The sequence below is a fragment of the Schistocerca gregaria genome, chromosome 1, assembly GCF_023897955.1.
Source record: "Schistocerca gregaria isolate iqSchGreg1 chromosome 1, iqSchGreg1.2, whole genome shotgun sequence".
NCBI lineage: Eukaryota > Metazoa > Arthropoda > Insecta > Orthoptera > Acrididae > Schistocerca > Schistocerca gregaria.
In genome coordinates, this window is record NC_064920.1 from 443433402 (window position 1) to 443459158 (window position 25757).

General features: G+C 37.5%; 1 protein-coding gene across 3 annotated transcripts in view; it reads left to right on the forward strand.

Moving 5' to 3' along the window:
* Nucleotides 1-25757, forward strand: part of LOC126351857 (prolyl endopeptidase) — a 109690-nt gene that overhangs the window by 77387 nt on the left and 6546 nt on the right. For all 3 annotated transcript variants that reach the window (XM_050002641.1, XM_050002639.1, XM_050002640.1), the window contains exons 11-13: nucleotides 1489-1637; nucleotides 1727-2090; nucleotides 13531-13641. In XM_050002641.1, the coding sequence (XP_049858598.1) occupies nucleotides 1489-1637; nucleotides 1727-2090; nucleotides 13531-13641 (624 nt within the window). The remainder of the gene's footprint in view (nucleotides 1-1488; nucleotides 1638-1726; nucleotides 2091-13530; nucleotides 13642-25757) is intronic.

Below are 25757 nucleotides of genomic sequence, written 5' to 3' on the forward strand. Positions count from 1 at the left end.
TCTGAGGTTATATCTGAAATCAGTAAAGGCATTTTAAATCTGTCTTTAGACTCCAAGGAAATACATGGTTTTTGTTACCAAACGTGTTTCGTTTTAATAAAGTAAAATAACATCAGTTGTCATACCATTAGGCTTGCTTTATCCATCTAAAAACAGTTCATTGCAAAATATGTTGTTAGTACTTAAGATGTTTGCTCGCATCAGGAAATGCCATAGGCTTCAAAGATTTTTTATTGTATTTCCTCGTTTTCACTATTGTTTCTTATACCACAGTTGCCAAGACTGATTGCCAACTTAAATCTTAACTTACCTTGACATCTCAAAATTTGTCAGGGAAAATGCTAAAACTTGTCGGGAAATCAAGGAATTTCACTTAGGGATACTTGTGGCAACCCTGATAAACTTTGATGCAACTAATGACCTGTATATATGACCAGAATATCTTTGGGTTTCGTGAACAATCATTCGACAGTATTGTGTTATGGTAGTCATTGAAGGTTGGCATTGCTCTCTTGACAGCCAAACATGTTTTATTCAGCATCTCTATTTATAACATAATATGCTATATTTTATACCTCTTATGCAGTAGTCTTTGTTTTTTAGGACTTATTACCATGATCATATACTATGAAGTGTCCTCTCCATCATATATTTTTCCACTGTGTCTGTCTATCCAGTGTGTGGTCAGCTATTTTTTTAAAGTTGGGCCATAATTCCTTAACATGCTCTTGTACTCCACTAAAAGTTGGAAGTCCCTCATTGAGATATTATGCTACTGCTTTTGTGCAGCTGTCACTCTCATAAGTTATTCTGTTTGCCATGCCAGAATTGCTGTTGCTTCAAAGCTGTTGCTTGTGACTGTTATGCTTGAGAGTGAAATTTAAACATCATAAACTCAGTGATGAAGAGAAGAGATACTATTCAATGTGTATTCGTATAACACCCACAGAAATCAGAGTTACTGCTTTGTAGAAACTCCTGTGCTGCTGCTTTAGAAAACTTTCATGTCACAAAGAAATTGCCAAGATGAGTACAGTGTGTGGTAGGTGACTGAAATGAGATTTGATGGCTATGGTATATGCAATAGTGTATCATAGTGCAAGCCACAATAATACAGCTCTGTCATTTGAAAGCTGTAAAAATTCATTTTTGTTGTCATTTTAGATTATTGACTTTTTAACTATAATCCAATTAGAATTACTTTTCGATTGATGTTTCAACATGTTGAGTGATAAGGGACAGCCCCCAGCCAATCATACTTCCTTCTTGAGTGCAATATACACGCTGTGTTGACTGTTTTGTATGTTATGTACAGTGCTTTGTGAAGTGTGGCTGGCTGCGTGCTGGCAACACTGTCCCATGCCACTGCAATGTGTCAATAAAAAAAGTAATTTTAATTGGAATGTATTATCTATATAACCATTGTCGAAAGTTGTTGTTGAGTATTTCCCACATGAAGGATCAGTATAACTTTTAAAAATATTCTAGGGTCTAGTGCAAGATGGAAGCAATCCATGTCTGCTATATGGTTATGGAGGTTTTAATGTCAGCATTCAACCGACATTTAGTGTTACAAGACTGGTGTTCATTCAGCACTTTGGGGGTATATTGGCTGTAGCTAATATTAGAGGCGGAGGGTAAGAAATAATATTATCTATACTGCATAAATACTCCTATGTGTTTAAGACGTTTGAGTAATTTATCTTCTTTCCTTTTTTCCTTTCAGAGAATATGGGGAAGCTTGGCACAATGCTGGTAGACTTTTCAACAAGCAGAATGTGTTTGATGATTTCCAGTGTGCTGCTGAGTATCTTATAAAAGAAAAATTCACATCAAGTAACAAACTTACAATTCAGGGTGGTTCTAATGGAGGACTTCTAGTAGCAGCATGTATAAACCAAAGACCAGAGCTTTTTGGTGCAGCTATAGCTCAAGTTGGTGTTCTTGATATGCTGAGATTTCATAAGTTCACAATTGGTTATGCATGGGTGTCAGACTATGGAAGTTCAGATGACCAAAAACATTTTGAAAATCTGCTTAAATTTTCACCTCTTCATAATGTGAAAGTTCCAGATGGAGATGGAACACAGGTAATTTCTGTTAAGTTCATATAAATTTTAAACATGTGTTTATTATTGAGAAGAACACTCATTGTTCAATTAATTAGTATAATGTTGCTTCAGGTTATTTATTTTATTGTGAACTACCAAAGTATCAGAGCAGTTTAGCAACAAATCTATACTTCCACTTTTCATTAAGTATGTAATTGTACTATTTTTATTAGTTGTACTAATAGTCGGACTTGTGGTTTAACAGTATTAATAAAAAAAAGTTAATTTTAAGCTGTTCAATCAAATCACAGGTGGAAGGGATATAGTTGTTATTCCCATGTGCTTCCAGGGAGTGGAACAGTAGAGAAATAGTCTGTGTTTCTGTGAGATGTCTGCTAAACATTTAAGTGTGAATTGAAGGCTAATCATGTAGATGCAGATGAAAATTGAAAGGCATAAGCATAGGGGATACTGCTGCTGTTAATTGGCATACTGTACATACCCTATTATAAGATAAGACTTTTTCCTCAAATGCCTCATTGAAAAAACATAGGATCGTCTTACATTTATGGATTAAATTATTGTTACTAAGGGCAACATTTTTACATTGTTTGAGACTATATAGGGGTTGTTCTACAATTGCTGATGAAGTTTTGGCTATTGAGGTTACATGCAGATTTATTTTGAAGAATTCGGAATGGCAGGGCTGGACAAACGATATTAGTGTTCTAACAAGGTCAGGATTTCCCAATATGATGAACTGCTAGATGCAGTATTGATTGCTCAAACAGTCACATGATATTTGACTTGCATGGTACTAGTGCAAGGGGTACACAGCAAAAGATGAAGTAGCCTCTACAACAGTTTATTGCTCTGCTTAAAATTTGACAGTTTTGTCAAACACAGGAAGAAACATAATTCAATGCTATCATCTTACAAATGCTTCTTGTATTTGAACAGGTTTGTAATAAAAGTTCTCAAATATGTATGGATACCATATACAAATGTTAGTGCTGCTTTTTAAGGAAGGTAACATTCAAAATTGAAAATGTTGTCCTTCAAAAAACATTATTATATTCAGAACCCATACCAATAATTCGTTTGGTTGAGAGAGACTATAATGATTTATTAAGTGGGTTGCAAAAGAGAAATTCCATCACTGTTGACATACTAAAATACAGTGTAAAAACATTACTAACTTTTAATCAGATTTAGGACATGATGAACATGTTCAGATGAAACAAGAAGGAAAATTGATCCAGAATGACATGGCTAACAAAGAAAATAAATTATACTAAACTGAAAGAAGTGTTATCAAAATAATAAATTACAGTGGCAAGACACAGCATGGAGATAATACCAACAGACGTCAGTAGATTGCTTGACGAGGGCTAGTTCGAGAACTTGACTGAAATGTGATTGCGACCTTTCATTTATCTATTATTTGCTGTTGTTAACATGTGACCTGTGCCCGAGAAGATATTGCTGTCCATGTTGCACAGTTGCTCAACCGCAGCTGCGTGAAACAATTAAGAGTGGGAACAGTGACCAGGGTGTATACGACCTGGGACAACTGGAAGATCCAGGAAAAACCTAGGAATTTTTTACAATTCCGGGAATTTTTCATTGTTTTAGTTTTCAGTTAAATTTTTGTAACTTTGACTGGTAAGAACTAATACTATAACAAATGATATTACTGTATCCCACTACTACAGTATAATACTGCAGCAATAAAACATTAAGAAGAGGGAAAAAATGAAATAAAACTTAAGTTGCAAAGGAAATGCGCTATATACAACAACAAAACACAGCGCTCATACAAGTGTCTTCCAACAGCAAAATGAGTCAAAGGATTTAGGAATACTGTGCAATGCTTCATAACAATAAATTGCCTCTGATGAGTGTGATGTCACATCTGTTTAGATTTGATTCGTCGGAGCAGTTGCAAATGAGCTCACGTGAGTGTGCACTTGAGTTGCGTATGGGTAGTATCTTCTCCTGCTTCTGGATACAGAATAGTGGCAGTTAACTGTATAAGCAATAACAACAGGCAGCCAGATGCTGTCCGGAAAAAATTTACTGATGCGCCTAAGCTGTCATTCACGTATGTGCAACAGGCCCGAAACTAGGGGTGGGGGTAAAACGGGATATCTGCCTCAGGTGACAATTTCACTGGGGGTGGGGGCACCAAATTCATAGTATTGAGGAAAAAGACCTTGTTTCACAAAGCGCCTATCATCCAGCGCACATTGGTCTATCAGTTATTCATATGATTTTGAAACGTATCCCTATTGGTTTTTGAACAAATTCTAAGTTGAAACTTCCTGGCAGATTAAAACTGTGTGCCGGACCAGAGCACTTGCCCGCGAAAGCCAAAGGTCCTAAGTTCGGGTCTCGGTCTGGCACACAGTTTTAATCTGTCAGGAAGTTTCATATCAGCGCACACTCTGCTGCAGAGTGAAAATCTCCTTTTGGAAATTCTAAGTTGATTTCTGAATGAATCGTAAGTTGATTCTTGAATGCGTGCATAGTGTACGTGATGTCTGCCAGGGGACTCCCCATCACATTTAGAAATAAACTTTCCTGCAGACAAAAGGGGACAGGGCTATAAGAGCTGCGCCAAAAAAAAAACCGAACAGTTGAATGACAACCGCTGTCAGTATTGTTATAATTACCAGCGAAATCCATAGATTTAGACTACCATAGTGGAAATACATGACTAACAGGAATAACAGGTAACAAAGATTGCGTATTGTCTTCTCTGTATCTAAGAAAATGAAATTTTGACAAATTTTTTATTCAAATCACTACACTGCTAAGGGTGGGTTAGCCAGTCCCTGGCTAGCAGCCACTAAAATTCTGTTCTTGGAGTAGCACGGAAAACGCATTGTACGAACACGTAATAACACCCAACCGGAGAATAAACTCCGGATAAGTAAACCGGTGATTGTGGCAGGGTTAGTGAAGTTATTTAGAGAATAAGTATTGACACTGCCAGGAATGGTTACAGAATTGATGACAATATTGTGTGTTAGAACAAGGAAGGAGGAGAAATGGGGACTCTCTCAAGTTATGGAAGAATATGGAGAGTCTAAATTTATATAAAAATTTCATACTACTATTTTTTTTATCTCATGCTTCAGAAGCTAGAGTGTATGAATGAAATGTGAAGCTATTTCCTAACATAAAACTTTATACTTGTAGTAGGCCTAATATGCATTAGATATTGGTTCTTCGTGAATTATATTCTGTCGTGTTATAAAAATGACCATTGTGCCAAAACAGTCTCATATTTTTTGGTGTATGTAACAATTGCTGCAATATTAGGCAGGCATATTTCATTTTATCTGGCAGACAGTGACAAAATACATGTAACCAGAGCGAGAAACCACACCAGTCTTGTGTACTATTTGTAGGAACAGCTTTTCTAGTATTAGACGACCACATTTCATTTTTTTGTAGTGAAATGTTGACGAACTTTCATGAGGTAATAGGTTCTTTCCCAGAAAGGGAAGTATGTTGTATAAAGCTGTGGCAAGATTAAAGAAAAAAAAATGCTGGGACTTAAGGATTGAAGAAATGTGTACTGTCTTGCTTGTCTCTTGTCTTTACTGGTTTTATGTCTCCCATATTTAATTTTATGTCACACAAAACAAGTTTTTAGCTAATAGGCAGTAAAGACTGCAAATTTTTTAAAGAGTTCTTGTTCTACCAGTTACAAATAATCCCATCCAGTATTAATTGGGAGGGGTTCTTTTGTAAAAAGAGGGAAAGGATGTCAAACCAGCCAACTGGGAGCAAGAGAGGCACCACAGGACATATTAATTTCCACTGTCCTGAATATAGTTTGAAAGACAGAGCGAAATACAGAGACGTTAGATGGAAGAATGCTGTGCGAAGGTGTGTGCCACTGCACTTTGGCACAATTAAGACTAAATAACATGTCTTATGTTCCCTCGAACATGGGTGTTTTATGTATCAGACTCTAAAGAAAATAGTTTTGAAAAGTCGATTTTTTAAATTTTTGGCGTGTTACCTCTAATGCTCGAGGGAGGGGGAGTGCCACTAATATTGCCCTGGTTCGGAAATATTGTAGATCTGGACCTGATGCACAGAGTAGTCTTAGTTGTTGTGGGGATGTGGTAGTCTCCACGTGACCTGTGTTTACATTAAGTGATTTTGCCATTTCGTCTTCGTTTATTACTCTCACATCAAATGAAAACAAAATGGATTTCTGTGGCCGGGAGCTATCAAGTGAATTAAAATACCTTCACATAATTACAGAGGGCTAAAATATGTTATTAGTTTCAGATTTTATTTTATTTCCACATTTCTGACAGTCGAGCATTAATCTCCTTGCAGCACGTTGAAGTTATTTTTCTCTGTTCGTTAAAGAAATTTGACTTTTATTAACCTTTTTTTTTTGTTGAGGCAGTTAATATATTTAAAATGAATTGTTAATTGTTAATTGGCTGGTTTCAACTGTTCGCTGCATTTCAAGTGCATGTTTTCATCTTCTAGTGCGTGTGGTATTACGCCATAATAAAGAACGAAGCCTGAGATAATACAGTATTGGTACTCCAAGAAAATTTATGAATGTGCACTTTAAGCTGAATTAAGCACTTTTGTATGGTTCACAAAATTCGCAAGCACCTGATTTCTTGGTTCTTTTATGACATATTGTAAGATCTTTTAATGTTTTACATGTACAAATGTATGGACTTCCTGTGTTATCGTAGCTGCCACCTAATGCCAGGTACTCCGTATCATTGACCTCTGTAGTCATTAGACATAATGAGAGAGCAGAATGGGGAACTCCGCAGAACTCACGGACTTCAAACGTGGTCAGGTGATTTGGTTTCACTTGTCATACATCTGTACACGAGATTTCCACACTCCTAAACATCCCTAGGTCCACTGATTCCGAAGTAATAGTGAAGTGGAAACGTGAAGGGGACATGTACAGCACAAAAGCCTTCAGGTCGACCTCGTCTGTTGACTGACAGACCACCGACAGTTTAAGAGAGTTGTAATGTGTAATAAGCAGAAATCTATCCAGACCATCACACAGGAATTCCAAACTGCATCAGGATTCACTGCAAGTACTATGGCAGTTAGATGGGAGGTGAGAAAACTTGGATCTTATGGTCGAGCGGCTGCTCATAAGCCACACATCATACCGGTAAATGCCAAATGACACCTCACTTGGTGTTATGGAGCATAAACATTGGACGATGGAACAGTGGAAAACATTGTGTGTGGAGTTATGACTCATGGTACACAATGTGGCGATCCTGTGTGTGTGTGTGTGTGTGTGTGTGTGTGTGTGTGTGTGTGTGTGTGTGTGTGTGTGTGTGTGTGTGTGTATGTGTGTGTTTCGTGAATGCCCGGTGAACATTGTCTGCCAGTGTGTGTAATGCTAATAGTAAAATTTGGAGGCAATGGTGTTGTGGTATGGTCATGTTCTTGGTCATGGAGGGGCTTGCACCCCTTGTTTTGCATGGCACTGTCACAGCACAGACCTACATTGATGTTTTAAGCACCTTCTTGCTTCCCGCTGTTGAAGAGCAATTCGGGGATGGCGATTGCCTCTTTCAGTGCGATCGAGCACCTGATCATAATGCATGGCCTGTGGCGGAGTGATTACACAACATCCCTGTAATGGACTGGCCTGCAGAGTCCTGACCTGAATCCTGTAGAACACATTTGGGGTGTTTTGGAATGCTGACTTCATGCCAGGTTTCGCCAACTGGCGTAGATACCTCTCCTCAGTGCAGCACTCTGTGAAGAGTGGACTGCCATTCCCCAAGAAACCTTTCAGCACCTGACTGAACACATGTCTAAAAGATTGGAAGACTAAGGGTGGGCCAATACCGTATTGAATTCCAGCATTAGAGATGGTGGGTGCCACAACTTGTAAGTCATTTTCAGCCAGGTGTTTTGATACTTTTGATCACATAATGTATCTATTCAGTAAAGGTAAGCGGATCTGGAGTAGGGCGCATAATCATCTAGCCCAGAGCACTTGACCCTGTCATTCTAGGACAGATTTGTTTACTTTGTTCAGTTGGTTCAACTGTTCCTACGAAAATAGTGCAGAAGGAAAGACAGTGTTCTAGAACAGACTCTGATAAATGGTGTCCCTGTCTGTTCTATCATTACGTTAAGAATTATGACTATGTTTATACTAATTTGCTTTTTCTTGCTGATAACTATGTTGCACAATGTGAATATATGCCACTTCATTTGGAAGGTTTTATAAGGATTACATTCAGAAATAAGTTTTGTTCCTGGGAGTAGGCCATGTGAAGTATTTGTGGGACTGAGCCTTTGGTCCTTCAAAACAAAAATAGTATTTGACACCTCTTATATACATGCAGATACTCCAGAAACCACCAAATGGTGTATGGTGGAGTGTACCTTATACCACAGGCAGTTATTCCCTTTCCTGATCCACCCACAAATGGAGTGAGGGGAAAAAGTCTGTCTGTATGCTTCCACCAAATCCTACTTTATCTTGTCTTTGCACTCTGTACATGAAATGTGTGGTGCCAACAATACAGTTGTTCTGCTGTTAGCTGCAAATGCCAGTGCCTTAATTTTCTCAATTACCCCCACCCCCCACCTCCCACCCAGTAATAACATTGTCTTCCCTCCAGGGATTCCCATTTGACATTATGAAGCAACTCCATAACACTTGCATGTTCATCAAACCTATCGGTAACAAATATAGCACCAAATTACTGAATTGCCTTGATGTTTTCATTTAATATGACCATTTGGGAATCCCAAACACCTCAGCAGTATCAAGAAGGGTTTGCACTAGGGTTCTGTATGTGGTCTCGTGTACAAATGAGATGCCTTTTCCTAAATTTTTCCAATAAACGGAAGCGGATAATTCGCCATCCCAACTACTGACATTATGTGCTATTTCCATTCATATTTATTTGCCCAGATATTTAACCGCCATGACTATGCCAAGCAGCACATTACTAATACTGTATTAAAATGTAACAGAATTTTTTCCTACTCATCTGCATTAAATTTTTCTAAATTCAGAGTGAGCTGCCATTCAGCATGTCAAATAGATATTTTCTTATGTCATCCTGTGCCCGCTGCAGACATTAAGGGGATACACTTACCTCTACACTCGTGTCAGGAGCAGTCACATCTTGCTGCTCACTGTATCCATAAGATCATTTACGTGTATAGAGCACAAGAGTGGTCCTATCACTCCTCCCTGGGCAATCCTGGTAATAACCTTGTCTGTGACGAACATTCACCATGCAGGACAGCATACTGGAATCTGTTATCTAAGAAGTCTTCAAACCTCTCACATATCTGGGAACATATTTCATAGGTTTCTTCTTTGGCTGATATTGCCACAGTGATTGAAGACACTACTACTCAGGCATAGCTTAAAAGAGCTGTCCTAGTAAGGAATCAGTTAGTCTGTCTTTGACTGACAGTACATATTCACTTGCTATGACTGGAAAAGAATGCATTAAATTACAACCTTCATCTGTTTTTCTGTATTGGACACATCAGGAATACTGATCTGCGAACAAGGACTCCATGGGGTAACTGTGCATGATCCATGAGTAAAATGTCCCTCATGGGTTGCCTCTGAAATAAAAACTGAGAGGCACAACTGAAGAAAGCAGAAGAGGATTGTTCCGTAATATCAAAGAATATTTCAGAATCTCTTGAGCCCAATGCTATACATCACTGAGGATGCTACTGCTGGATGAAGCAGCAGTAAAAGGTGTGTGAACAATAGAAAGAAGTTAGTCAATAAGAATTAACAAACATATTAGCCTATTGAATTTTAATTTATTTGGTGCTGTTTTTTTGGAAATTCTGCTCTTTAATGCTTTGATAATTCCACTTTGGTCCAAATAGAGTAGCTGAAGAAGTCATGACAATAGAATATTTTAATTCTAATTCAAAATTAGTGCGAGAGACAGTATCACATGCTGTAAAAATTCAGTACTCCTGAGCAGGTACAGCCTCAAATGCCACTTAGCGATGTGCAACTGGACAGGCATGCGTAGGCAAAGTGAGGCAAGGTCTCTTGAAATAAGTCACAAGGAAACACGTGCCAAACAAAAATAAGTCGACATGGTGTACAGAGACAGAATATTTTCGAAGCACTGAAAATAAGTTAAGGAAAGCTATACCCAAGTAACATCCTCCAAAATGTTATGTAAAAGGAAGCCATGAGCAGCGTGAAGTTAGTATTCATAGAGTATTAAACCAGTAATTGAGCAGCAGACAATGAGTGATGTCAGGGCAGGGACTCAACATGGTGGAGGGTGGCAGCAGTTACTGATGGAGCAGTGGAAACTTCAGCCACAAGAAGACTGTGAGGCTCTGGTGGGCACAACCGCTTTTAGATAAGTATCACTTTGTTTTTACTTCCATTGGGATTGCATCAGCCAAACAGCTAGACTCTGTCTTAGATAATGACTTGATCATTTTTCACTTAATAGTAGGAAGAAGACAGTGATTGGTGCTTGTCTCCTGCTAGTTCAGCTAAGGAACCATTTAGTATTAGTGAGGTAGATCAAGGGACCAGTGATTCAGTAGTTAGCAGAACAAGTGAGAGCAAAGGTGCTCATCTCTGATGAAAGTTACAGATTGTATTTATTAAGAGTAGGACCCAGAGAAGAGGTGCTGATTTAATCTATAGGAAGTTAAGACTTTATGTGTATCTTAAGTAATATATGTATATTTGTATCTCAAGGAATAATTGGTCTGACAACTTCACATTCAAAGTGTTTAGATTGAATAAATCTTAAACCCATCTAAGCAACCAAGGAGGTTCTTCTCCCTCTCATCTCCATTATAAATGTTAATTAGAACAGCGCAATGGACTCCCATTGCCATCAGTGTCCTAGTTGCACCACACCAGGTAAACCAACTCTGTATTGGTGAACGGGAGCTGTGCCGTGACACAACAAAGATAGTGGTTCATGCTTCAGGTGTTCTACATAGTCACCTTCCACTTCCATATAATGCACAGAACATTCATACAACCATGTCACTCCAGAAAACTCATTCTTTGGGATTTTGGTTAACTCGTAGGCTTGAATGTTGGCAATTATCAGTGAATTGATCTTCCATGTGAATTTCTGCAGTTTGTCATTTTGTGATATGTTCGTATTGGTAACACAGTCTCATCACCCTCGGAATGTTTTGGATGGATGGTGTATGGCATTTTGAAAGTACAATAAAGTTGATGTAATAATTAGTAATGTACTAAATTTCCTGAACTTTATATGGTTTTGTGTTCAGAATTCCATTGTATTTAGGTTTGGTGTTTGTAATACAGTTGTGATGATGATAATAATAATATTAATAATAATAATAATACACTGCAACCACCTCAAGGACAAGGCCACTTTATTGAAAAGCGATGTGACGGGTTATTCTTCATTGTAGGATTGTATGATAAGATAAAAAATAAAGCTGGAATAAAACTATTTTATTGCTATTATCAGTATTATAACTGCTTGGGCCAGGCTCATTTGATGTGGTTCATATAAGTCACATAATGATACTTAAAACAACTTCAAAAAATTATTATTGAGTCTTGTGTGGTATAGCATTCTATCAGCTGTGTTTCTTTCGTCTGCCTGCCTTTCAGTTTCTTTTATCCTCTCCCTATGCCCCAGACATCTTTTGTGATGCTGGAGTTTGATATTTCCATACTGGGTCACCGTGCTCCACAGTTTCCTATTTCATTATTTCTTTTCTTTTGAGCTGCAATGTTGACAATATCCTATGTATTTTAGTTTGTGTTTCACTCTCTGTAAACAGATGTGTGAATCAGATTCTGCATCGGTCGCAGTGTACTGCCTGATTTTTATTTTACATTTGTTAGACAGGAACCTCATTTAACAAGTATTTCCCATAATATGCATTTTGCATAATGAACAAAACAAATTGTAAAAGAATGGCTTGCTTAATGAGCAATGTTTTACATAACAAGTGATGACAATTCAGTGTAGTGTCGGCTGTTCTCGTGCAGCTGGATAAACATTCAACAACAGGAACACCTTTCATTGATGGTAGCTGAACAATGTCTTTAGTACGTATTGCAGTCTGAGTGATCACACATTTTTCTAAACTTGTGTTCACACAGTGTTTTTTTTGTGTGCAAATTTTAATAACCTTCATAGAAATGCCCCCGAAGATAGAGCCACAAGAAGATGACCATAAAAGAAGGAAAAGAACTTAAGAAATGAAATGTAAACAATTGAAAAACATCAATGTGTCCAGTGTGTTGCTGACGTAGCATGCACAGTCACTCTGTATCAACTATTTGTGCTATCCTCAAGAACAAATACAAGATTAAGTAGAATTAAGAAGATATATGCTTCAAAGGGAGTGACAAGAGTAGCTAAACAACTGTTTCATGTTCTGGATGATGTCTAAAGATTGCTCCTTATGTGGATAAACGAAAACCAATTGCAGGGTGATACTATTGATCAGAAAATCATTTGTGAGAAGGTGAGAATGAGTTTCGCTGACCTCGGTAAAAAGACTCCACAATCATCAGTGGTCAGTGTTTAAGGGACTCTGTGGGTGGTTTGAGAAGTTTTAAGAGAAGCAGCATCCACAGTGTTGTGAGGCATGGCAAAGCAGGTAGATCAAACACAGATACCAGAGAACTTTATCAGCAACATAAAGATTCTCGTAGATTCTGAGGGTTATCTGCCGCAACAGTTTTTAATTGTGATGAGACAGGTCTATTCTGGAAATAGATGCTTAAGTGTACCTTTATAACAGCAGAAGAAAATGCATTGCCCAGTCACAAACCAAAGAAAGACTGCTCACACGGCTATTCTGTACCAATGCAAGTAGTGATTTGAAAATTAAACCTCTACTTGCTTACCATTCAGAAACTCTGTGAGCTCTAAGAAGTGTAAAGTCCAGGAGAGCAGGTTATATGTGAGGTGGAGGTCCAACAATAAGGCTTGGGTGAAGTGATATTTTTTGTGATTGTATCAATGAAGCGTTTGATCCCTTGTTGAAAGAGATATTTGCTTGAGATGAATCTGTCAATCCATGTCTTGCTTGTTATGCACAACACTCCTGCTCATTCTCCAGGCCTACGACTCCACCTCCTAGTAAAAAAGAATTAGTTATGTAGCATGAATAATTAAGTACATAATTGTGTATGTATAATTTTCTTTGAATGAATGGCATGAATAAGATAGTTTTAGAACTTTCTCCTCATGGAATGCATTACCATATTTTACATTAATTTATGTGGGTTTTGCTTAATGAGAGTTTTGCATTACGAGTAAGATTCTGGAATGAATTATGCTTGCTATGCAGTTTCCACTGTATTTATTGAAACTGATACACATTATTTCCTGTTACTTGCAATCTTGAGTAGAGTAGTATATTATTGTTATTATTATTATTATTATTATTATTATTATTATTATTATTATTATTATTCTTTCAGTATCCAGCCACTCTATTGTTAACTGCTGATCACGATGACAGAGTTGTTCCTCTCCACTCCCTGAAGTTCATTGCAACACTACATCATGTTCTGCGAGATGTGAAGAAACAGGTGAGATAACAGTATTGTTCAGTGTTTGCTTCATTATTAACAACAGTTAATAAGACTTGTACACTGGTTTCTTTTTGGATAGGATTCGTAATTGGGGACTGATAACACAGGGTGTTCATTTATAACTGTAGATAAGAATGATACAATCGGGTTACATCTTTATTCACCATTTCTATGTGGACCTCATTTCGCAAGGACAATCTGTAAACCGTTGGTAAAGAATTGCATAAGTAACTCACATTTGCAAGTTACAAAATGGAACACCCCCCCCCCCCCCCCCCCCTACCCACCCACCCACCTACACACGCGCGCACATGGGCAGGGGCAATGTTGTGAAAAAGTAGTAAAAATTCCAACCTGTTGGTTGGTGTGTGAGTGGGCAGGCGTTTAAAAGATTACTTCTTGTGTTTCTCATGAAAAACTAGAAAACCACAACTTCTAGCAAAAATGTTTTGTAGTACAAAATTAAACTATATTAAATTTCGTACAAACATTCTGTTCTTCTATTTCTCAAGAACTAATACACTTCAGCACCGAAGAAACTGGTATAGGCATGCATATTCAAATACACAGAAAAATAAACAGCCAGAATACGGTTCTGGAGTTGGCAACGCCTATACAAGACAAGTGTCTGGCGCAGTTGTTAGTTGGGTTACTGCTGCTACATTGGCAGGTTATCAAAATTTGAGTGAGTTTGAACTTGGTGTTGTAGTCCACACAGGCACAGCATCTCCGATGTAGCGATTAAGGGGGGATTTTCCCGTACGACCATTTCATGAGTGTACTGTGAATACCAGGACTCTGGTAAAACATCAAATCTCCAACATCAGTGCTTCTGGAAAAGGATCCTGCAAGAATGGGACCAATGACAATGGAAGAGAATTGGAAAATTGTTCAGTGTGACAGAAGTGCAATTTTTCTGCAAGTTGCAGCAGATTTCAGTGCTGGGCCATCAGCAAGTGTCAGTGTGCGAACCATTCAACAAAACAGCATCGATATGGGCTTTTGGAGCTGAAGGCCCAATCATACCCTTAATGACTGAAAGAAAGAAAACATTACACCTCTCCTAGGCCCATCTACACTGTCAATGGACTGTTGATGAGCAGAAACATATAGCCTGGTCAGACAGGTCTTGTTTCAAATTGTATGAAGCAGATGGACGTGTACCAATATGGAGACAACCTCATGAATCCTTAGACCCTGCATGTCAGCATGGGACTGTTCAAGCTGGTGGAGGCTCTGCAATGGAGTCAGGTGTGTGCAGTTGGGGTGATATGGGACCCCTGATATGTTTAGATTCTACTCTGACAGGTGACATGCACGTAAGCAACATGTCTGATCACATGCATCCATTCATGTCCAGTGTGCATTCTGACAGATTTGTGTAATTCAGCAAGACAATGAGACACACCATACATCTAGAATTGCTGTAGGGTGGCTCCAGGAACATACTTCTGAATTCAAACACCTCTGCTGACTTGAACATTATTGAGCATGTCTGGGATGCCATGCCGTGTGCTGTTCAGAAGAGATCACCAGCCCCCCATATTCTTACAGATTTATGGGCAGCCCTGTAGGATTTATGGTGTCAATTCCATCTAGCACTGCTTCAGATGTTAGTGAAGTCCATTCCCCATTGTGTTGCAGCGCTTCCACATGCTCACACGGGCTCTACACGACATTAGGCAGGTGTACCAATTTCCTTGGAACTTGAGTTTTCCTGCCATTTACAAAATTTTTTGTTGTTCTTGTCAAGTTTCCTATGTCCACAATGTTAATTTCCACCTGATTTTGCATCAACATGTTTATAATTTTCCCACAATTTAAACATTACGAAAAAGTTGAAATGTCATTGACTTTGTGTTGCTCAAATGTTTTTAGTTTAAACAGAGTGCCAGTTACATATTTTTTCACGCTGATCAAAATGAGTTTTATTTTTTGTGATGTCACACACAGTGTGTGGGGTTTTGGTTGTTTAGGTAACTGAGGAGGCACAGTATGTGACAACCTCAAAAAGACAACTACAGTGCAAGAGCCGCAGAACAACACACATTCAAACACCACACAAAATACTCATGTACATATGTGCACTTGACAGTGAGAAAAAAATTCTCTGACCGCATCATGATAAGCATGAAAAAATACATAATTAGTGCAGTATTTCATTATTTAAATAATGAATTACAGCTGCATGCTTTCAGAAACATTGACATATGAAATTGAGTCAGATGTTCCTACTTCCCAGACATTGAACAGTTACTGTTACATCAGCAGTTTTTATTAGATAATAAACCTTTATTAGATAATGAACAAGCCCTTGGCAAGTCTTCTGATGCCTGTTATGAATGTATATCATACATGAAGTGTGAAAATGCAAGAAGGTATCCTGCACAGAACTTTTATAGCTTAAAATGTTATTTCCCACATTTTACATTTTCCCGCATTTCACACCAATTTTTGAAGCCCCTTGAACAGTGTAAAAGCAGGGTTTCACTGTAGTTTGTGTTAAATGGGATGGGAATATCACAAATTATTAAAAATAGTGTTTTAATTGTACAAAATTGTTTACTAGTAAAGTGTGTTACAAAGAAATATAAAAGTGCGTACCACATCTAAGTGCAGTAGACCTGTATTAGAAGATAACTGTGTCCTCATGGTGTAACAGGGTGGAAGAGGGGTAGTAGTTTGAGTTAGGGTATGTTGTTGGATTGTGGTCATGCAGCTCCCTTTTTCATGAATCTGCAAACGGAAAAGCAAGCAGCCGATGTCCCATTATATCTACCCCACTACATCACAAGAAGAAAGTATTTCACACAGGTGTACTGACACTTCACAGTTTGATTGTGAGTCATTGAGATCACTGGCGATGCAGTCGGACATGCCTTACATATGGGGTGGGAGGGATGTTTATTTTCCATAAAGTGTGTAAGCACTATATGGAATAGATATATGAGCTACTAATGCTAAAAACACACATGTACAGAATATATGTAAATCTCTGCACACTATTCTGCATTGCTAGAGGGGGATTGATTCTCAGTCAAATTCTTCATTTGTATGGTCATAGTGTCCATAGTTGCTTTATAATTCTTGAGGGTATTTTTGCTGTCATTGGAACTACAAAATGCACGATTTTTTTCATCAGATGCGTTATGCTTTATTGAGGTACAGCATCATCAGTGGTCTGTAATTAAGTTATTTACATTTTGATTTGCTTTTCAGATTGAAAAACAGTTAGTTAAGAACAGGTTGACTTGTACTTTTGGTGATCTTTCAGCTGATTTCTTGCTTGCATCGGGAAATGCCGTCTGCTAGCACATCGTTGTTTTTCTGTGTTACACTGATAATTTTGGTCTCATATTTAGATATTCTGCCCCACTATGTATTTTTCACAACACACTTTTATGCACACTGCTGTATTGTTTGTTTTTGTACTTCACATATGTGTTCTTTGTGTTTTGAAGTGTTGCCAAGTGGCGATGCTGAGTCACGATAGACCTTTGTCAGTAGTAGACACAAACGTAAATTACATCCATCCTGGAGTTCCCATTGTTTGATTTTAACCTTTCCATTACTTTGTCTTTGACCTACAACTATTTTTTTTTTAAAAAAATAGGTTATTGTATGTGTGCAGTTCTATTTAATTATGTTTCTGTGTATGTACTGTATAAGAGTAGAGAAGGAATATCAATGGAGGTTTTTATTTTTTTTAAAGGGGAAACCACGATGAGAGGACATGCAGCAGTGTGATTGAGTGAGAATTAGAAGAGAAGGTGATGAGTGAGAAGTGAAATGAAACAGTGAGGGGGGAGGGAGTTGTGGGAGGGTGGGTGAAGGATGGAAAAGGCTATTTTCTTTAGTAATTTCATCAATTATTCTGTAGTGTGTCTGGTTTCCAATATTTATATGGTTACTGAGCACTGTTTATTTTGTGTTAATGCTTTTTGTACGTGGAAATTTTCTTGGAAAAAAGGTGGTGTCTATCTTTACTGATTTTTATGATACTCATATCGTTTTCAATATTGTGTGATCTATGGTGTTCTTCTTTTAGATTATCCATAAATGTTGAATGGTTTGTACTGTGTTTGTTCTGATGTGTTCTTTATATCTTGTCAGATGCCCTGCCAGTCCTTGCACTGTATATTTTCTAACAATCTCTGCAACTGAGCTGATGGATAACACGTTGTTAGTACAGTATCTGTCTGGTTTTGATTTTAGAGTTAGGAGTGCTTCATTGTTTGTTTTTTGTAAGCAATGTTTATGCCTTGTTTTTTTTAATTGGTTTCCTATTTGATGAGTTAATTTGCTGTGGAAATCACCTCAAAGGATACGATCTATTGATACGTAATCAGCATGGTTTCAGAAAACATCGCTCTTGTGCAATGCAGCTAGCTCTTTATTCGCATGAAGTAATGGCCGCTATCGACAGGGGATCTCAAGTTGATTCCGTATTTCTAGATTTCCGGAAAGCTTTTGACACTGTTCTTCACAAGCGACTTCTAATCAAGCTGCGGGCCTATGGGGTGTCGTCTCAGTTGTGCGACTGGATTCGTGATTTCCTGTCGGGAAGGTCGCAGTTCATAGTAATAGACGGCAAACAGTTCTCTTAGGTTGTTCGCAGATGATGCTGTAATTTACCGTCTAGTAAGGTCATCCGAAGACCAGTATCAGTTGCAAAGCGATTTAGAAAAGATTGCTGTATGGTGTGGCAGGTGGCAGTTGATGCTAAATAACGAAAAGTGTGAGGTGATCCACATGAGTCCCAAAAGAAATCCGTTGGAATTAGATTACTCAATAAATAGTAAAATTCTCAAGACTGTCAATTCCACTAAGTACCTGGGTGTAAAAATTACGAACAACTTCAGTTGGAAAGACCACATAGATAATATTGTGGGGAAGGCGAGCCAAAGGTTGCGTTTCATTGGCAGGACACTTAGAAGATCCAACAAGTCCACTAAAGAGACAGCTTATACTACACTCGTTCGTCCTCTGTTAGAATATTGCTGTGCGGTGTGGGATCCTTACCAGGTGGGATTAACGGAGGACATCGAAAGGGTGCAAAAAATGGCAGCTCGTTTTGTATTATCACGTAATAGGGGAGAAAGTGTGGCAGATGTGACACGCGAATTATGATGGAAGTCATTAGAGCAAAGACGTTTTTCGTCGCGGCAAGATCTTTTTATGAAATTTCAGTCACCAACTTTCTCTTCCGAATGCAAAAATATTTTGTTGAGCCCAACGTACATAGGTAAGAATGATCATCAAAATAAAATATGAGAAATCAGAGCTCGAACAGAAAGGTTTAGGTGTTTGTTTTTCCCGCACACTGTTAGGGAGTGGAATGGTAGAGAGATAGTATGATTGTGGTTTGATGAACCCTCTGCCAAGCACTTAAATGTGAATTGCAGAGTAGTCATGTAGATGTAGATGTAGAAGGTAACTGTATGGTGGTTTTTTTTTTTTTTTTTTGTGCAAGTTGTATGAGTTAGCGCGGTTTTTTCATTATTTGTCTCTTTTTTTTGTTTAGTTTGTTAACATTGTTTCTTTGTGTCCATTTTTAATGCTGTTTGTTTTATAATGGCTAACTCTTTCTGGTAATTAGAAGTGTTTACGGGGATCATGTTCAGCCTGTTTAACATGTATCTGGTTGCTGCTTGTTTGTGGGTCTGTAGGTGGTTTGAAGTTTCATTTAATATGTCACTTGTTTTGCGTTTCCTTCATATGTCAAATGTTTGTTTATTATTATCTTTTCTTATGGTTATGTCTAAAAAGTGTGGTGAGTTTTCTTGTTCATCTTCTGTTGTGAAATTTTGGTGTTCAGTACTTATGCCTTTGTGTAGTTGCTGTAGCCTGTTTTTAGGGTCATCTACCATGCATATTGTCATCCATGTATCAGTACCAGTTGATAATGATGTAGCTTTTTTTGTTATGTCTTCAAATATTAATTTTTCTATATGATTCATGAAAATGTTGACTAAGGTTTCCGAGGTAGGTGAACCATGTGTAAACCTTCTTCTTGTATGTAGTATTCTTGATTGAATTCAAAATAATTTTGTTGTGCGAGTAATAGTAATTATTTTATGGTTTCATCTGTGTGTTCATGAGGTAGCTGGTTGTGTTTTTTCAGGATTTCTTCAATTACTTTTATGGTTTCATTAACAGGGTTGCAACTGTACATATTTTCTACATCAAAGGATTGCTGTGTCAGGGATTTTAGTGTGTATTGCATGTTCTACCAGTTGAGGGTATTTCTGATTGTTTTATCATTTTCTAGTTTATAATACTAGGTGAGCTGTGGCTGCATTTGTTTTGCTAGTAGGTATGTAGGAGCTGCTCTTAATCCTCTATTGGATGGGCTGGATAATTTTCTTAATGGATGTTTGGTTGACATCTCATGTTGGGGGCTTGAGGGTTCTCTTGTACGAGTCTGTTTCTTTCTGTCTGTAAATGTATGCCGTATATACTCGAATCTAAGTGGCACTTTTTTCCACTTTTTGTAATCCAAAAAACTGCCTGTGGCTTAGAATTGAGTGCAAAGTAAGCGGAAGTTGTGAAAAATGCTGGTAGGTGCCGCCACAACTTACCTCTGCTGTCGAATATATGTAGCACTACACAGGCATGCTTTGCAGGCACAAAGATAAATATTGGCGCCAAATCCTCTTCATCAGTAAATAAATTTAAAAAAATGTGGAAGATGAGCTTTTTTTCTCCACCTTAGTTTTCGACCACTGCATTTTCATACATTATCTAACGAAGTAAATACAAATTTCGTATTGTTAATCTACGAATGTAGTAGCATTTCTATGTACTACTAATATCCGTCTGGAAAGACTGTTTGGGATGTTTGTCAATATGGCCAACTGTACCTATGAGAAGAGATGGTTGCTAACCCGTCTGGAAAGACTGTTTGGGATGTTTGTCAATATGGCCAACTGTACCTATGAGAAGAGATGGTTGCTAATAGGAACTTTTATGAATTGTGAATCACATGCAGTATTCTCTTCGCTGTAAGTATAATACGAATATAAACATTTTGCCATGTATTCTTTTGTGTTTGCTGCTATCTCATTTAAATCCTGTCTGCCTAATAAACTACGAAACTAGAGTGAGACAACAGCAAACGCGGAAGAATATTCATGTCATGTTTATATATGTATTATTCTTATGCCTAATAGTGATAGTCAGAAATGAAGCACGACAATTGACTAGATTTTTAAATCTAAGATGACTGTTATTTCTGTGCAGAATGTAACGTACTGAAGAGGCGTTGCAAAGATTTTCAAACAGGGAAAAATTTTTGCTAAACTCTCGTTCAGAACATCATCTATCATACGCAGTCTATTATTTGGTTCTTGTTGATCATTATCAAAGAAAGCAGCAGTGTAAGTAACAACAAATAGTAGTCTCTTGCCATTGTTTCACTAATGAGACCATTCCTCTCTTTTTTTAATTGTAAGTGGCGCTAGCGTGCACAAAAGCAAACCATGCAACGAGCGGCGACAGGCTGTAAACACTCATTATCAGAATGTGACAAACAATGCATGACACAGTACAGTAATGCATTTTCAGCTTAGTGACGTAAACACATATAACAAAGAGAACGGCACTTATCAGATCAAAGAAAAATAAGCAATCAATTCAAACCTGACAAAGCACGTGAAAAAGGAAGGGTACCCGTATAAAATACGGACGGAGCGTCTGACGCATAGCAATGGCTACCTGGTAAAGCTTAACTGCTAAGCTTAAGACTCAAACCAAACTACTGTAGCTGTACAGTCATTCATTCGACCTAAATTGTGTCTCATATTACAATGGACCAACTTTGTTTAGATTTGGAGGTGCGGTCCAAAACTTTTCTCTCCCCTTGAATTTTGAGTCTCAAATTTCAGGTGCGGCTTAAATTTGGGAAATTTTTTTTTCCTTGATTTAGAGTCTCATTTTTCAGGTGCGGCTTAGATGAGAGTGCGGCTTACATTGGAGTAAATACGGTACTCTGTTTTTGAGTATTTTTTAAACATGTTTGAGTTTTGTTAGTTGGGTTTGATTTTTAACTTTTTATATTTTTGCTAATGAATTAGTCTGTTTTTTATGTATTCTTTTTTTTTTTCGTAAGGAGAACACTACTACCTTTGTCAGATTTTGTTGCAATGACATTTTCTGTTTGCTGTTTTTTCTTTATATTTTAAGCTGTTTCATCACAATTATTTTTGAATTTATATTTTCCTTCTTTAATCTGTGTTGCCATGTTCATTAACTCCCTAGTCAGCCCTGTGTTTACACTATTGTTTCCGTTTTTTGTTCTATAGTGAGAATATATTCAGATTCTATAATGAGATCTTGTTTCACTTGTTAATTTGCTGCTGAGTCAACATTGTGTTTTAGGCCTTTTTCTGAGAGCTGTTCTTAGTTTTCATGCAGTGTTATCTGTAAGATTGACCACCATAGGATAGAAATTGTGTGTGTGAAAAAAAAATTGTGTGTTTTTGTAGTGGCAATGACAGCAAAAATATCATCAAGAATTATAAAGCAACTATGGACACAGTGGCCACACAAATGAAGAATTTAATGTCATCATGTCAAGAATTTCCAGTTGGCCTCTATTACCAGTTTAAGAAGATACAGATTCATTTTAATTTGTGTCGAACAGTTGAAACCCCCAGATTTAATAACCATTGTAAACATAAAGATAAATAGTTGGAAAAGAGCAAAACTTGCCAGGCAGGCCACTAAAAATGTCGGGCTGAAATGCGAAATTAAATCACTATATACAAAGAAACAGACATTAAACAAAGAATTATATGTAATTCACCTTCAACTAGCACAAAAATTAATCTGGCTATTTTTGCTTCCATTGTGGAAAAAGTCAAAAGGTGCATATGCACAGCTATAAACAAAATGCGACTAAAGCGCAATAAGAAAATTGAAAATCTCAAATGGCACCACGCACAACCCCATAACAGCAAACAAATTCACACACACAGTTTGTCAGAGGTTGACTGGACTAAATATAATTACTGTGTTACTTCAGATTAGTTTAATACTTGTTCCATTGATCATGAAGAAGACACTTTGTAATGATGTGGAATGTGTCAGGTTAATAAAAGAAGTCTGTACAAGATACTACATTACACAAAATATTGCATGACACTAATGTTTAAATTGTTGTTTCTTCCCCCCCCCCCCCCCTTAATTTATATCTAAAAATTCATCCAATGAGTAGGAGGAGTTGTCATCTAGAATATCTTTTAATTTATTTTTAAATGTTAGTTGGCTATCTGTCAGGCTTTTGATGCTGTTTGGTAGGTGACCAAAGACTTCTGTGGCAGCATAATTTACCCCTTTCTGTGCCAAAGTCAGATTTAACCCTGCATAGTGAAAATCATCCTTTCTCCTGGTGTTATAGCTATGCACACTGCTATTGCTTTTGAGCTGGGTTGGACTGTTAACAAATTTCATAAGTGAATATATTTATATTGTGAGGTTACTGTGAGGATCCCTAGATCTTTAAATAGATGTCTGCAGGATGACCGTGAGTGGGCTCCAGCAATTATTCTGATTGCACGTTTTTGAGCAATGAATACTTTCCTACTCAATGATTAATTACCCCAGAATGTGATGCCATATGAAAGCAGTGAATGAAAGTAGGCATAGTAAGCTAATTTACTGAGATTCTTATCACGAAAATTTGAAATAACCCTAATAGCATACATAGCTGAACTCGCACGTTTCAGCAGACCATCAATGTGTTGCTTCCAGTTTAACCTCTCATGAATGGACACACCTAAAAATTTTGAAAATTCTACCTTAGCTACAGATTTCCGTTCAAAGTCTACATTTATTACTGGAGTTGTGCCATTTACTGAGCGGAACTGTATATACTGTGTTTTATCAAAATTTAGTGAGTTTGAGGAATCAGCTGTTTTAACATTATATGAACCACTTATTTCAATTTTCTGCAATCTTCCAGTTAAGTATGAATTAAACCATTTGTGAACTGCCCCCCTCAAACCATAATGATTTAGCTTATCTAAAAGAATTCCATGATTTACACAATCAAAGGCCTTTGAGAGATCACACACAGTGTGATTCCCATTGATTAAAGCTTCTTGCATGAACTTGTTGTCTTTGTATACAGAGTATTCTTACTTTTTGTTCTATTTTTTAAATTTGAAATACCAGTTTCTTCTGAAAACTCAATAGGTCACTGAAATTTCATTGCTGATTTTACCACAAAGCGTAACCTTAATTCACTCTTCTAGTTTATATTTCATTATCTGGTTAAGCATCTTCCCACTGACGTTGTTGTTGTGGTCTTCAGTCCTGAGACTGGTTTGATGCAGCTCTCCATGCTACTTTCTCCTGTGAAAGTTTCATCATCTCCCAGTACTTACTGCAACCTACATCCTTCTGAATCTGCTTAGTGTATTCATCTCTTGGTCTTCCTCTACGATTTTTACCCTCCACGCTACCCTCCAATGCTAAATTTGTGATCCCTTGATGCCTCAGAACATGTCCTACCAACCGGTCCCTTCTTCTCGTCAAGTTGTGCCACAAACTCCTCTCATCCCCAATTCTATTAAATACCTCCTCATAAGTTACGTGATCTACCCATCTAATCTTCAGCATTCTTCTGTAGCACCACATTTCGAAAGCATCTATTCACTTCCTGTTCAAACTATTTATCGTCCATGTTTCATTTCCATACATGGATACACTCCAAACAAATACTTTCAGAAACAACTTCCTGACACTTAAATCTATACTTGATGTTAAGAAATTTTTCTTCTTCAGAAGCGATTTCCTTGCCAATGCCAGTGTACATTTTATATCTTCTCTACTTCAACCATCATCAGTTATTTTTCTCCTCAAATAGCAAAACTCCTTTACTACTTTGTGTCTCATTTCCTAATCTAATTCCCTCAGCATCACCCGACTGAATTCGACTACATTCCATTATCCTCGTTTTGCTTTTGTTGATGTTCATCTTATATCCTCCTTTCAAGACACTGTCCATTCTGTTCAACTGCTCTTCCAAATCCTTTGCTGTCTCTGTCAGAATTACAATGTCATCGGCGAACATCAAAGTTTTTATTTCTTCTCCATGGATTTTAATAACTACTCCAAATTTTTCTTTTGTTTCCTTTACTGCTTGCTCAATATAAATATTGAATAACATTGGGGAGAAGCTACAACCCTGTCTCACTCCATTCCCAACCACTGCTTCCATTTCATGTCCCTCGACTCTTATAACTGCCTTCACTACTTCATCCCTCAAAGCTACCCATTCTTCTTCTACTGTACTTCTTTCCCCCACTGCTGTCAATTGTTCTCTTATGCTCTCCCTGAAACTCTGTACAACCTCTGAATTTACGATATATATCTGTGAGAACCTGGATAAACTGACTAAACCAAATACGGATACTGTAATAGAGCAGAGTTGTTCAGAAACGAGTCTGATCATTAAGGATTTTAATAGATTTGAGTCTAACTACTTACTCTATCCACAAGACTTTTGTATTAATTGGGCATTGAATTGAAACACAAATGCGCACACAATTAAAATACTAATTTCTCAGAAAATTGGTGTGTGTTAATTAATGAGCCTACAAATATTGGATTGGCTTCTGCATCACACTCCTCAGAATTTTCAGGTTTGAGATTAAATGAAAACCTGTCTAAGAATGAAACATAGCTCCATTTGGTTTTCATCCATCTGTAATATTCTTTTGCCAAATACACGAAGCCACCATATTGTCATATTAATGGAATGTGCATTGCGGGCTGTGTGTGTATAGAGACAAAGTGCATAAAAAAAATTGCCAACAAATTGAATTGATATGTGTGTTTTGTTGTGTATGAAAGTCTCAATGCATTTGAGTCGTAGCCTGCTTTGACTTGTGACTGGAAGGAAAAAATTGGTAATAATTTGCTCTGTCTGTAGCTGCTTATGAGTGATTATTCTGATCTTTGAATACCTCTTATTGCCTCCCCCCACCCCACCAAAAAAGACACTGCATTTTAGGTAATACTTTGGGATTTGATACTTAATGGCATGACTGACCATTTTTATCTTACCAATTGCTTATCATGCTGCAGATTCCAGTAAAGAACGTTAT